This window comes from Callionymus lyra, chromosome 4 (genome assembly GCF_982586985.1).
Source record: "Callionymus lyra chromosome 4, fCalLyr1.hap1.1, whole genome shotgun sequence".
In the NCBI taxonomy this organism is placed as follows: Eukaryota; Metazoa; Chordata; class Actinopteri; order Syngnathiformes; family Callionymidae; genus Callionymus; species Callionymus lyra.
The window spans coordinates 32,423,585-32,437,364 of record NC_141821.1 but is presented as its reverse complement, the minus strand read 5'-3'; the positions used below and the strand labels follow the sequence as shown (position 1 = coordinate 32,437,364).

General features: G+C 39.8%; 1 protein-coding gene across 1 annotated transcript; it reads left to right on the top strand.

Moving 5' to 3' along the window:
- Positions 1-2,965: 2,965 nt before the first annotated feature.
- pck2 (phosphoenolpyruvate carboxykinase 2 (mitochondrial)) lies at positions 2,966-13,105 on the top strand. Its single transcript, XM_087789861.1, has 11 exons — positions 2,966-3,368; positions 7,649-7,861; positions 7,940-8,124; positions 8,724-8,794; positions 8,873-9,008; positions 9,088-9,275; positions 9,553-9,715; positions 9,786-10,001; positions 10,781-10,918; positions 11,029-11,124; positions 12,029-13,105. The coding sequence occupies exons 1-11, from the start codon at positions 3,337-3,339 to the stop codon at positions 12,493-12,495; spliced, it is 1,905 nt and encodes a 634-aa protein (XP_087645987.1). The 5' UTR covers positions 2,966-3,336; the 3' UTR covers positions 12,496-13,105.
- The last annotated feature ends 675 nt before the right edge of the window (positions 13,106-13,780 follow it).

Here is a 13,780-nt window from a genome sequence, read left to right as displayed (position 1 = left end):
TCAGGAACAGCCCACGCGTTGCATCTTGGGAATTGAAGTTTTACTCAGCGAGAACAAAAACGAGTTAGACATATTGAACTCGGTCACAAAAGTAAAAAACAAATGTTATTTTGTTAAAATAAAATTAAAGTTTTACAATAATACAATCGCATCCATATATTGCGAAATATCTCATATATCGTGCATAAGTTTGGTGTTAATACGCTTTGTGCTTAGTTTATTCGAGGGTTGTCCGATTTTGCTTTGTTTTCAGTAGTCTAGCACACATACATGGGTTTATTACATTTTTTAACCTAGGACAAAAAAATGTGTGAAACACCTAAAACAACTCGAAATTAATGTTAAAATGAATAAATGTATGGTATCACTAATAACTGATTATTTAACAGTTGATCCACAAGACGCTATTACTTTGTCTTACAGTGAGAATAAAGAAACAAAAACAAAACATTCCAGATATTTAATATGCCTCGAAAAAGTCAACACAAATAAAGGATTTGTTCTATTATGTGACTCTACATGATCTGCCTCGATAACTTGTAATGAATGAATAATACTGATGACTAATAATAATGAATATTGGTTTATCGTGTCCCAGATTGTGTGTTTAAAATAAGATATTGAAATCCATGTAGTGAAAAAAACGCAGGAAATAGCGATACTGGTTTCATCTTAAACGCCGCTAGAGGTCACTAGATTGTCATTCCTTCATCTCAGTGTTTCCCTCGTATTTGTGTCAAGAACTTGCACTCAGGTCAAGTACTCCAGATTCTACTGGAGCCATCAAACTAAAGAGCTCTCTCTCTCTCTCTCTCTCTCTCTCTCTCTCTCTCTCTCTCTCTCTCTCTCTCTCTCTCTCTTTCTCTCTCTCTCTCTGTCTGAGTTCTTCAAGTGGTGTGAGAATAAACCTCAGGAAAGAACCATAGAACCAAGTGCCATATGACACAAGACTGTTTAGTGAGGGAAATTAAGTGAGTCTGTTCTTCAAGTTGAGCTTGATTTGATGCTGGCTCGATATAGATTCCACCTCAGTGAGGTCGACTCAAGGAACGTATGTCGACTCTTTCATTTGCTGTTGCTTTTCACAGGTCTGGTGGATTTAAGGGACACTCTTGTTCTCGTGAACGAATTCAAAATAGTTAGACATAAAATAAACAACTCCAAATTGCAGTTTGCAAATGCAGACAGTCACCGGGTCCAGTTGTACACACAACCTCGGGGGTGTAGAACTCGGCACCTGATTGACGTCATGGAGATAAGCGTAGAGTATGTGCGCTCAGGCACACACTCAAATGGATTTTTTCATCAGGATGTTTACGGTCGGTGGAAGCCAAAAACCTGATTGGTCTGACGACGTTTGTCAGAACATTGTATTGCAAACAAACGTCGGTTCTATGTGACTTGGGATCGATGAGTCAACAAACTCTGAACACTGATCAAGAGGTGAAGCAACTGTTTATTCAGACTAAACGACAACATCTTAGTGGTCACAGAACTATATTAATATTGCTGTCATAGCTCAAGTTTATTTAACTCTAGGTGCAATAATTGTGTTATAAATGCTCCATGTGTAAATTTGCCTCAGGCATTAGACAATAATAGATCACCTATCAGTTTGATTCTGTCCTCGCTCTAAAGGGCAAAGGTTACTTTTTTCTTTTACTTTTTTTTTTTTAAAGGAAAACAGTGTAAATGAATCAATATGTTCACTGTAGCTTTATTGATTTATTTTTGATACAACTCAAACTTGTGTTTAATTTGATGAGTTTACAATCACGGTGAGTACAGGACCGTGTACTGGATCTGGTGATCAGCTTCCGGTTTTAGATGGGATCAATAGATTTGAAAACCTCTTGATATTTTCTCACCTTAAACGCCTTGTTTGTTTCTCGCTATACAGTCTGCAAGTATCTCTTAAAGAAGCTCAACAGGTTGCATCTGTTTTTTCACAGCCACTTTAAAAGAACCTGTTCTCAACAGCAAATCAGCAGCTTTTGAAAAATGTTTAAGGTTCATTGTCTGTGATAATCATCCACATATTAAAGCGTCAGTCTGAAAACTGTGCTCTTAGCTTCATTTAATGTTCGTGTGTGTGTGAGTAGATGATGATAGATCTGTGTGTTGTACGATCATGTGTTGATCATGAGAAACTGAAGAGTTGAAGTTTGACCAGATGTGATGTTTACTTATCTATCTCTACAGTATATTATTGTGTGTGTATCCGTGTGTGTGTGTGTGTGTGTCATACAATCCTACCACAAATGGTAAAAAAGCTGAATAGACGATTTCCATGGGTTTATTTTTGGCATCTGAGTTGAGCCAGAGGGAAAACTGCTATATTCAACAAAATAGCAATAAGTGCTGAGCTGAAATGTGTTGTTTCATTGCAGTCAAAGATGACAAGAGACTACTCCATTAAGAAATAGTGAACCATTTTATCACATGGTGAGTGGACTAGACTTCCTCTACTGATGTGATCCATAGTTGTGATCGTTCCTTGTTTGTTTTTCTCATCTTCCAATAGATGAAAAGTACTCACTGCCCATTTTAAATCTTACTTGCCTGTTTCATAAATCTGCAATATAGTAAAGATAAAGTTCCTAGATACATCACAAATGACTCAAGCTTGTTTTTCGTTTGTATCATTAACTTATAAGTTTATTTGTGGCACAAGCTCACAAGACATGCCCCCCAGCATCCAGTGGTAGACACTCCTCGTCTTTTATAACTAGTGTATAACTGCTTGAAAGTCAACAGACTTTGTGATAAATACAACGTACACACAGCATACAAGAGTGAATATTGCATGAACAAATATCAATAACTTCTGCAGTCTAGCTATATGAAGAGAGTTTAGTACGCATGCGCCCCCGTGTTTACTCGTACTTCCGGGTGAGGACAGTCCACGCTGCCTTCTCGTCCCTTTCTGCTGCAGGAACTCTGGAAACTTACATCAGCCACTTCTTGAACAGCACCGGGAGGACACGGATGCCAACGATCTGCGCTTGCATTGACTTTTTGAGATTTGTTTTGGGGACTCTTCAAGAGGAATTCTACTCTCGAGTTGCCGGTGTTTTGACAATTCAGAACTAACCGGCGTTTTCAGCAGCGGCAGGACTGGATGTTTAAAAGTCCTCCCAGGCTGGACTTCGGTGTGTGTGTGTGAGAGTGTGTGAGAGAGTGTGTGTTTGTGGATGTCCAGGGTGAGCAAAGTACAAGGTCCATACGAGCACAGATATGAACCGTGATCAGCTCTAACACAAGTCTTCTTCACCTGCCCAGTCTTCTCGCATCTTTGAAACATCTTTAATACAACTTTTATTTCTGCCCACAAACATGTCTTGCTTACTTCTTGGAGTCATACGAAGGTAAGCGCTTAACTTGTGTTGTATTTTCACTTGTGTTAGTGTTTCTTTGACAAAGTTAAAATATTAGGTAAAAAAAATAAAATAATTAAAATAAAGTCATTGAACGCATCACTCGTTCGGACCATTTTCATATTGAGTTATTTCATTAACATATAGTAAGATTTGAGTTGGTATTTATACATCGAACTGTTATTGAAGTTCATAGTTAATGATTCTAATGAAATGTTTTAATAAAACCGTCAGAGACTCTCCTCTCGTAGCTGCTGAGGAAAACAAGTCCAGCTAGATTCCTACACCTCAGGACGAACGACTCCTGTTCTTAATTCATCTTTAGTCAATGAATAGAAGAATCTTGATAAGTGGTTCCCTGCACTCCTTTTCATTGTGTTCTCTCCAGGTTCATCTTCAATAACACTTGCACATATATTAAGACTCATTTCAAGGTTTTTGCTTTTCACAGTAATTACTAATTTCACAATATAAGTTGCCTCTTTATTTTTACTGTACTTTTTAATCCCCTTTTTTTTTAAACATCATGCAAATAAGTGGTCTGGGGACTGTTGCCAATACATTTGTTACTGAACTGCACAGGAAGAAAAACATTTTTTCTTTCGATCAAGAAAATTTGTTTTATTTAGAAAAAGAAAACTGATTTTCTCTGAAAAAACATTAGCGTACGACTCTTAACTAAAACACAAACTCTAGAAACAAAACTTCTGTTTCAGTGTCCTCATTCCATATAAATAATTGCGAACACACACACACGCAGAACACCATCGTCGGAATACAATCAAATATACATAGATGCAAGTACACATAATAAACATATTTTTGTAACTAGTCCAGAGCTTATGCTGATTCAGCATTATGCTCAGATGTTTTTCATGCACCTAATTGTAGTTTTTTTGCAGGTCATGCTATTGTATTTTTACTTTTTTCTATCTGAACGTCGGTCGGTGAATATATATATAAATATATGTACAATATGTCCTCTGGGGGATCAATAAAGTATCTAACATCTATCTAATCCTGACATTTAACCGGTCCTTGGTACGAAAAAGGTTGGTCCTCAGTAATAGTTCCATCCATACCAAAAATATGCATCTACTTCCTGTTTGCATCATTTGCCCTTATAGTTGTTAATTCATGATTTGGTGATCCGTTAATGTAACACGATGTCGCCTCAAATGTCTCTCCTTGTGTATCTCCTCGCTCACAGGTTGTGGGTTGACACCGTGATGTGGACATGTGAGTTCAGTTAAAACTGCTGCATTTTGTTTGGGTTTCTGCATGAGAGGTCTGTAGTTACTTGTGCATTTGCCTGAGTGCTCATGAGCGTGTGCCCCAGTGTGATGCCCACGTCATCTGTGGATACAACGTATGCAGACACGTGTTCTCCAGAGATGCTGAAGTCTGTCGGAGCTTTGTGTTTGCACTATGCCCCGGTCAAGATCCGGCAGAGTGAAGTGGGTGTGTCCACGTGTCTGTCAATGTGGCTTTACTTTTTCAGTTACTTGCAGCTGATGCTGATAGAAGATTCTGGTACTACTGATATTGTGTGTTTTCTGAGGTCTAGAAATGTGCATGACCAAGACTTTCATTTTAATCTCAATTTATTTGTAATGCATGTTAAATAATAATATCTGTATATGTGTGTGTACATATTGAATGAATTAAAACGCAATATAACTTTTTATTTTTTGTAGTGTAAAGGGAGCCTGACTCATCAAGTGTTGCAGTGAGTTATCTGTGTAACAAACACTGGCTTTTGTGGAGGGCTGGGCTCAAGGGTGGACACAAAAACAAATGTTGTAGAGAATAAAGAAAAGAGGTCAAAGGTGACTGAGGTAATTTGAGTCCCTTAGCCTTACTGCGAGATGTAGATTGCTAAATGACTGTTGTTCCGGACAAAAGGATATAATCCCTGTTGAGTTTTGCCAGTTGTATCTGCTAATCCCTAAATACTGAAAACTTTTGTTCTCTTTTTTTGTTGAACTGGTCAAATCTAGCCTTTTCCGTTTTTGCTCGAACTTTTTATTGTATATTTTAAAATTGGGTGAAACGTAGCAAGGGTTGAGTGCACTTTAATAAGTAGTCATGCGCTTAATGAATATATTCCATAGTTAAAAACTATTGTTTTTTTCATTATTGTTTTACTCTATTATAGTCCCGTGGATTCCAGCTTTGCTAAAGGGCCCTGGTCTTATTTAATTTAAAACAAACTCATTTTTCTCAAGTAATATATTTAGGTCCTGAACGCTAATGTCTTTCTCTGAATCTGCATTAAATACAGGGTTTCACAAAAAAAAGTGTTTGAAATGTGCATATTGGAGTGAACGCTTAATAATATTTATTGCACATAAAATGCTAACGGATCAAATGTTGACAAATTCAAATTGATGCATAATATTCAAAAACATTTTCCTGGCAGACAAAATGAATTAAAAAGTTGTGTTTTTTAGCCTAAAGTGACAACCAATTCTTTAAAATGGCAATCTGTTTAAAAATGTTGGTCAAGAAATCAACACTGTGGCGTCATTAATATCAGTCGATTTTCACGCTGTACTCACTAGTGCTGCCTTCTCTTTAAAAAGGGTATAAAGAACTGTGGAAACCTGCTGACTCAACTAGATTCTAATGAGGAGCCCTGCGGAGCTGATAAGGGTCTGTTCAGTTGAAGTGGGCCAGGACCAGGAGCGCATTATAGATGATAGACTTTAATGCTGAACTTTTTACTAGAGTCTGAGACGATTTTAAGATGCAGTGCAGTTGTTCTCTTCTCACTTGTTTACCTGCATCTTTCCATGATCCACTGACTCACTACTGTGACAAATTAATACTTTGCTGTGAGTACTGCAAGACAAACACAAGGATCAGGAGTTGCAAGTAACACGACTGGAAAACTTTTGTATTAAGTTGAGTTTGGCAACGTCGTTTGAGTTTTCCGTCCAGAGGTTTAGCAGTTTGACACCCGTGAAGCCTTAAGACATTGAACTCCTAAGTACTGAGGTCAGCTGTACGTCCGGCGCGTGTTTTATGATTAATATCCGCTCGATTAATGGTTAAACTCTCTTCACGTTGCAGCTCGCTGGGACACTGATCTTATCGGCTAGGCGGGCTGCTCTTTGTTCACTTTCACTCACTTCACGTGTGTGTGTGTGTGTGTGTGTGTCTCACTATTGATGGTGTGTCTGATATTACTCTTTCATATGTACCTTACTATATTCATGCATATATTTTAAAGGAAGTCTACTCTAACATTCTAAACATGGTTCAAACCAAAGAAAATGGATGAGAGCAGATTTGAATCGATAACCCTGACTTTTTTGAAACTAAAACAAACTGAACTACGACCAGAAATGGATTAAAGCTCGCAACAGCAACACAATTTAGATGTCAGTTTAATGAATCTGTAAAATGACCTTGTTGGGAGAGTAGACTAGAGCCCGATTCGTACGAGATGAGTGTTATCTGTGGACCAAAGGCAATTTGCAATAATTGTGGAGAATGTCAGTGATTTAATCCAGAGCGACTGTGCCATGTCTGTGATTTGTAATGTAATAATTCTGACACAAATGACCTATTGTATTTCCCCCTAACCCAGTCGGATGATAATACTAGTCCAGTGGGAATCCTCATCCCGGTGTTTATCTATCTATCTATCTATCTATCTATTATTATAATTGCGCACTTTTCTATCTTGCTGCGTATATACTACCTTTCTCTTTCAGAAACTCCGTCCCTTTTTTACATCTGTGTCTCTAGGTAATGTCAGTAAAACAGACTATTTTGTCAAATGTACTTAAAATAACACGGAGGTGGGGGGTAATTTACAAATCACCAAATGTCCACAGGTAAAACGAATCCCATGCGAATCGGACTTAACGGTGTGAACTGACAAGAATCTGGCAATACAATGCGTATCACGATACATGGGCAACAATATGATTGTGGTACTGTAAGGAACAAGGATATATTTGTAGTATTGTTTGAGTACTTTACTCCGGTGTTGCAGAATTTACAGACCACATGCCAAATTCGTAACTTAATTTGTTTTAAAAAACTAAATATGGCCAAAAATCTGCTTTTAGTCGTAGTAGTATCCTCTTGTCCTCAGTCACTGGCACGATTTCACAGGATTTTATCGTTCCTTTTGGCTCCAGAGGACGTAATGACAGCTGCTATCTAGCGAACGGAAGTTTCATTACAACACAAAAATGAACAAATGCAGTGAATATTTGCATGTTGAAGTCTTGAATGTTGACACGTTTTCTCTGCAGACATGGAGGTGTCAGTGCCAGTGTCGGGGTTCGCTCTCTGGCATCCATCCCTGCGTTGCCCCCGGCGGTGGCAGAGTTTGTCAGGGGAGCGGTGGACGAGTGTAAACCTTCAGGTGTGCATGTGGTGACCGGCACGCCGGAGGAGACGGCGACGATCCTTGCTGGTCTGGAGAAGGACGGGATGGTCAAGAAGCTTCCCAAATATGAGAACTGGTATGAGCGTTTGTTTTATTCCTGGAGTGGCTCCTTGGTTTTCAGGCTAGTAGTTTGAATTCACTCCTGCCTGCACAGCTGGTTGGCGCGCACGGACCCCCGAGATGTCGCCCGGGTGGAGAGCAAGACGGTGATCGTGACCAAGAACCAGAGGGACACGATCCCCATCCCTGCGGCGGGGGCCAAGAGTCAGCTGGGCAGCTGGATGTGCGAGTCGGACTGGCAGAAGGCCAGAGCGGAGCGTTTCCCCGGGTGCATGGCAGGTGGGCTTGTTTGGTTTGAATGAACTGGTTTAAGAGTTCAACACGTGAAAGAGCATCAATGATCTCAATGAGATACTGCTTGTACTACTGTCTGATACCCAGCATCACTTCTTGTTCATGAGTGAGGGGACAGATGGAGCAGTGCAGCGTATTTAGACATGAGGCATTCTTAAATGCTTGTATAGGTCATAATCATTTTACAAAGAATACTTATTTTATCTTTCTAGTTATTTTATATTTTCCTTCAAAATGAAAATAAAATGTCACAAAATGATATATTCCAGCCAATATTAAAAATGAATGGAATATTTACCGTTCTTTATATCCTGTTTTCCATTTTGTTTCTCTAGTACTTTTTAAAGTTTTAGCATATCAAGGCTTCCCTTCCCATTTTGTTCTGCCCGTTCTACCTCGACTTAAAACATTTTGGCTCCTGGTGTGATTAAGTTTGAAACTCCTGGTTTAATTGTTAAAATAATGAAACGGCTTAAGAAATTCAATGTAGTTAAGAAATAAACAAACCGACAACCTGACCTTGGAGTGGACAAAAGTGTGTTTTCCAGATGTTTGTCTGAGTACTATTTTCTCGCCTCCTGTAGGTCGCACCATGTACGTGATTCCATTCAGTATGGGCCCCGTCGGCTCCAATCTGGCCAAATATGGTGTTCAGGTATTGCTCCATGACCATTCCTGGTTTAAAAATGCGTTTTAATGTCCTCATGATCTTCGCTGCTTTCTTCTCCACAAGGTGACCGACTCGCCGTATGTCGTGGCCAGCATGGGCATCATGACGCGGATGGGAACGCCGGTCATGAATAAACTGTCGGAAGGGGAAGAGTTCGTCCGTTGTCAACATTCCTTGGGGCGGCCGTTTCCTCTCAAAGGTTCAGAACAAACATTGTGTTTTAAATAAAAAATCTGAGATGGTCATTCACCGTTTCTGCTCCACTTCACCTCCCTCAGCACCCCTGGTCAACTCCTGGCCCTGCAACCCACAGCAGGTCCTGATCTCCCACCTCCCGGACACCCGGCAAATCATGTCTTTTGGGAGTGGATACGGAGGGAACTCGCTTCTGGGAAAGAAGTGTTTTGCTCTAAGGATTGCCTCAAGAATCGCAAAGGATGAAGGCTGGCTGGCAGAGCACATGCTGGTGAGAAGAATGAAGCCACTGTCTTAAACTGCCACTTCTTGATGTATATAAAGGTCGCTTTTATATGGCCCAATTGAAATTCAGAATGTGGTAATAATTGTAATGCATAAAATGTATATTTTTAAGAATGATTCTTTCATAGTCCCCTTTGGTCTGAAGCATCTAAACGTAACCGTCAAGGGTTGTGAGGACTGTCATGTTTGGTCGAAGCTAACATGCTAACTGGTTCTACTGGTTCATGATTATTTTCCTAAACATAAACATCGACTCTCCTCAGATCCTCGGCATCACCAACCCTCAGGGAGTCAAGCGCTACGTAGCAGCGGCCTTTCCAAGCGCTTGCGGGAAAACCAACCTGGCCATGATGAAACCATCTCTGCCAGGATGGAAGGTCGAGTGCGTGGGAGACGACATCGCCTGGATGAAGTTCGACAGTCAGGGTAATGCAGGAGTTCACCAGTTTGCCCTTGAGTTTCAAGACGAGTGTCGTGACGTCATTCATATGCACAGGAAAACTGAGGGCCATCAACCCAGAGAACGGCTTCTTCGGTGTCGCCCCAGGAACCTCGGACAAGACCAACCCTTACGCCATGTCTACCATCGCCAAGAACACCGTGTTCACCAACGTGGGGGAGACCAGCGATGGAGGAGTCTGGTGGGAGGGTCTTGACCCCGTCGCCCCGGGAGTCTCACTCACGGACTGGCATGGCAAAGCCTGGAAGCAAGGTGACGTCATCAACTCCATGTATAAATAATATTCAGGTTCAATCACAACTAAACCACCTGGTCTGGAAAAGCGCTATATAAATACAAATGACTTACTTACAATGACAGACACTGACCCCTGCAGGCCAACCAAGGAACTGTCACATATTGAGGCTCATGCTCCCATTGGTTACAAATTGGCTGAAATCTAACTTTTGAAATCACCATCCATTGATACCCTTTGCGTGTTGGCATTGTCTGGTGGAACAATTGTACCAACATCTTAATAATTAACTTAAAAGGCTACGAATTTAAAGAAATTCTTGAATATAGTAATATAGTAATAAATAAAAATAGAAAATAATGAAAGTAAATAAATGGAAAAAATATATAATACTTATAATACTTACTATTATATTATTTTAATCATTTTAATTGGAATATCAAACTGTAAAACTTAATGAATGTTTGATAATATTGTTATTTTAATTGAATTATTAAAAAGAAAACTAATTCAACATTTAAATATATACATTATTTAATAAAATTATTTCCAAATATAATTTAATGCTAAAAACAAATTTAAATACAAATAAACTGTATAATTGATAATTGATATCATTTTTTTAATAGTAGTTCATTGCTAATATACTGTATACACACCCCTTCAATAATATTTATTGATCTATATATTGATGTTCTTTAAAAACAATGGGAACAAAAGTGAAATGTATTCATTCAATAGTTCCCGAGTTGTTTTCCTAACCTATACAGGACAATTCTGTCTTTTCTGCTCACAGGAAGTTCAACTCCGTGTGCCCATCCCAACTCCCGCTTCTGTGCACCGGCAGCTCAGTGTCCGATAATTGACCCCAAGTGGGAGAGCGAGGAGGGGGTTCCCATCGATGCCATCATCTTTGGCGGCAGGAGGCCTGAAGGTCTGTGATGATTCCAGCACGTTAAAAATTTATTTATTCAACTGAGAATTCTATTAAAAAGAATGTGCCTCACAGTCAATCTCACTCATGTTGAATGATGACATTTGCAGGCGTCCCTCTGGTCTACGAGTCCTTCAACTGGCAGCATGGTGTGTTTGTGGGCGCTGCTATGAGGTCAGAGGCCACAGCGGCTGCAGAGCATAAAGGTGCGTTTTGAAGTGATTTGTTGGTAAATGTCTGAGTGTGAGAATCCACTGGTTAAAGCTGTAGGTGGAATCCACAAGCTTTTATATGCAATGAGATCAGGTGAAGATCGCAGTCAGGACATTCCTTCGATCAATGGTCAATAAAATTCAAACGGCATCTTCAATCAGAAATTCTGAACATTGAGCTCGTACGTCGTCATCATCATCATCTACTCCTGTACTAGGGCTAAACACAGACCAGCTTCACCTGCACATGCATCACGGGTTACAGTGCAACACTTTCTACTGAACCAGCAGTTTTTCAAAAGAAAAAATCAGAGCATTACTTTGATGTTTAATATTGTACGTGCATGCATAAGCATCCACATATCTATAAATAAGATGCAATGAGTTCACAGAGAGTGAAGTCACCAGAGCAGTGCTGGAAAAAAAGTTTGGAGCGAATTTAAGAGCATTTAAAATATAATCAAAGTGAGTGAGTTATTTTCAAAAAAGTAGAACAATCCAGTGGTGCTTTGAATTTTTTTTTTGTTAATTTATAACTAGTATTGCACAGTAAAAATAACAAATGAAAAACATATTTAAAATGTTAATTATCTTAAGGGGCAGAATCTCACTCAAAGCACATTGTAAAATTCCCTGTAATGAGTACACAATGTACCCAGACTGAATACAGTTGTAGTCGTCAGAATCAGAAACTTTTATTGACAGTGTTGCAAACACAACACAGGTTTTTTGTGGTGTCAGTACAGAATAAAAAAAAAATGAATAAGAGACATACAGAAAAAGCACTAGAAATAAAGAAGCAAGCACGAATGGAAGGTTCAACTTCCCGACGACACAAATGGTGCAGTCGTGACTAAATGTTTCAAACCTCTGTATGACTGTATCATCTTGTCCTCAGGCAAGATGATCATGCACGACCCCTTCGCTATGCGTCCGTTCTTTGGCTACAACTTTGGCGACTACCTGTCTCACTGGCTGAGCATGGAGAACCGTAAATCCACCACACACCTGCCCAAGATCTTCCACGTCAACTGGTTCAGAAAGGACCCCAGTGGCTCCTTCCTCTGGCCGGGCTTCGGCGAGAACGCCCGTGTGCTGGAGTGGGTCTTCAAGAGGTGCGGTCGAGAGAGGGACGACGAGGCTGCCAAGAAGAGCATTATCGGCTGGCTGCCAGAAGATGGCGCCATCGACACGAAAGGTCTGGGCAGCAAGGTAGACATGGGCGCCCTATTTGACGTGCCCAAGCACTTCTGGCAGAAGGAGACCAAGGAGCTGCGGGCGTACTTCAGCCAACAGGTCGGAGAAGACCTTCCCCCTCAGATGGAGGCGGAGCTGAAGGCTCTGGAGGACAGAGTTCACAGTTAAATCCTGTTCCTAATGAAATAGGAGCCATCCTTACCCTGTTTAATGTTTTCTTGTAATTTAGCCACATTCTTACTTCAATATTGCTCTCTTTTCCAAAAGTGTAGCAGTTCATTTAATCTGTCACCTGACGAACTGAATCATTCTGCTGCTAGCATTGAAACTGAAGGTTGAACTAATGTGACTTCATCCATGCAAGCTACTCCGTCTGGTCATGTGAAGGTAGTGCCTTGTAACAAGAAGCAATTCAGCATTAGCTATACAGATGTTTACAGGCTGACGCCAAAGATCTTACCAAAGCTCAAGTCTACTATTTAACATTTTTACACTGAAGGTTTTTAAATGGCTTTTAATACACCAAAGAATGTCTTACACTTGAAATTCATCGACTCTTTTATCCTTCTTCTGCTTTTCCTCATGTTTGTGATACACTGTATAATTGTTTATTCTCGTGTGAATAATGGACCAATAAATGCAAGTGAGATTCAGTTGTACATCAGGTTTTTAAGTTTTAAGTGCAATTTGTGATTTAGTCAAAGTGCCTCTGGTTCATTGTCTTAAATGTACTTGAATTTGGAGTTGCTCATTAAAGAAACGTAATAAAGGAAAGTAATTTGCTTCTTCATCTGTGACCTTCAGATCATGTTGACAGACATTTCCTCTGCACCGAAGTAAGTAAGTCATTTATATTTATAGAGCGCTTTTCTAGACCAGTGTCACAAAGGACTTAAACAATAAAAAAAAATACTCCAAAAATATACAGTGGTATGTAAAAGTTTGGGCACCCCTGTACATTTTCATTATTTTCCTTTATAAATCATTGGTTGTTTTGATAAAAAAATTCCAGTTAAATATATCTTATAGGAGACAAACACAGTGATATTTGAGAAGTGAAATAAAGTTTATATGATTTACAGAAAGTGTGTCAAAACAACTCTCAAATGACCTGAAAACAATGATTGTCCAACATCATGGTTTAGGGGAAGGATATAGAAAGCTATCTCAGAGATTTAAGCTCTCATTTCAACTGTGAGGAACATTGTGAGGAAATGGAAGACCACAGGCACAGTTCTAGTTAAGGCCCCGGAGTGGCAGACCAAGGAAAATCTCAGATAAACAGAGGCAAAGGATGGTGAGAACAGTCACAGTCAACCCACAGACCAGCTCCAAAGACCTGCAACATCAACTTGCAGCAGATGGTGTCACTGTGCATCGTTCAACTATTCAGCGCACTTTACACAAGGAGATGCTTTATGGAAGAGTAATGCGGAAAAAGCCTTTTCTCTGC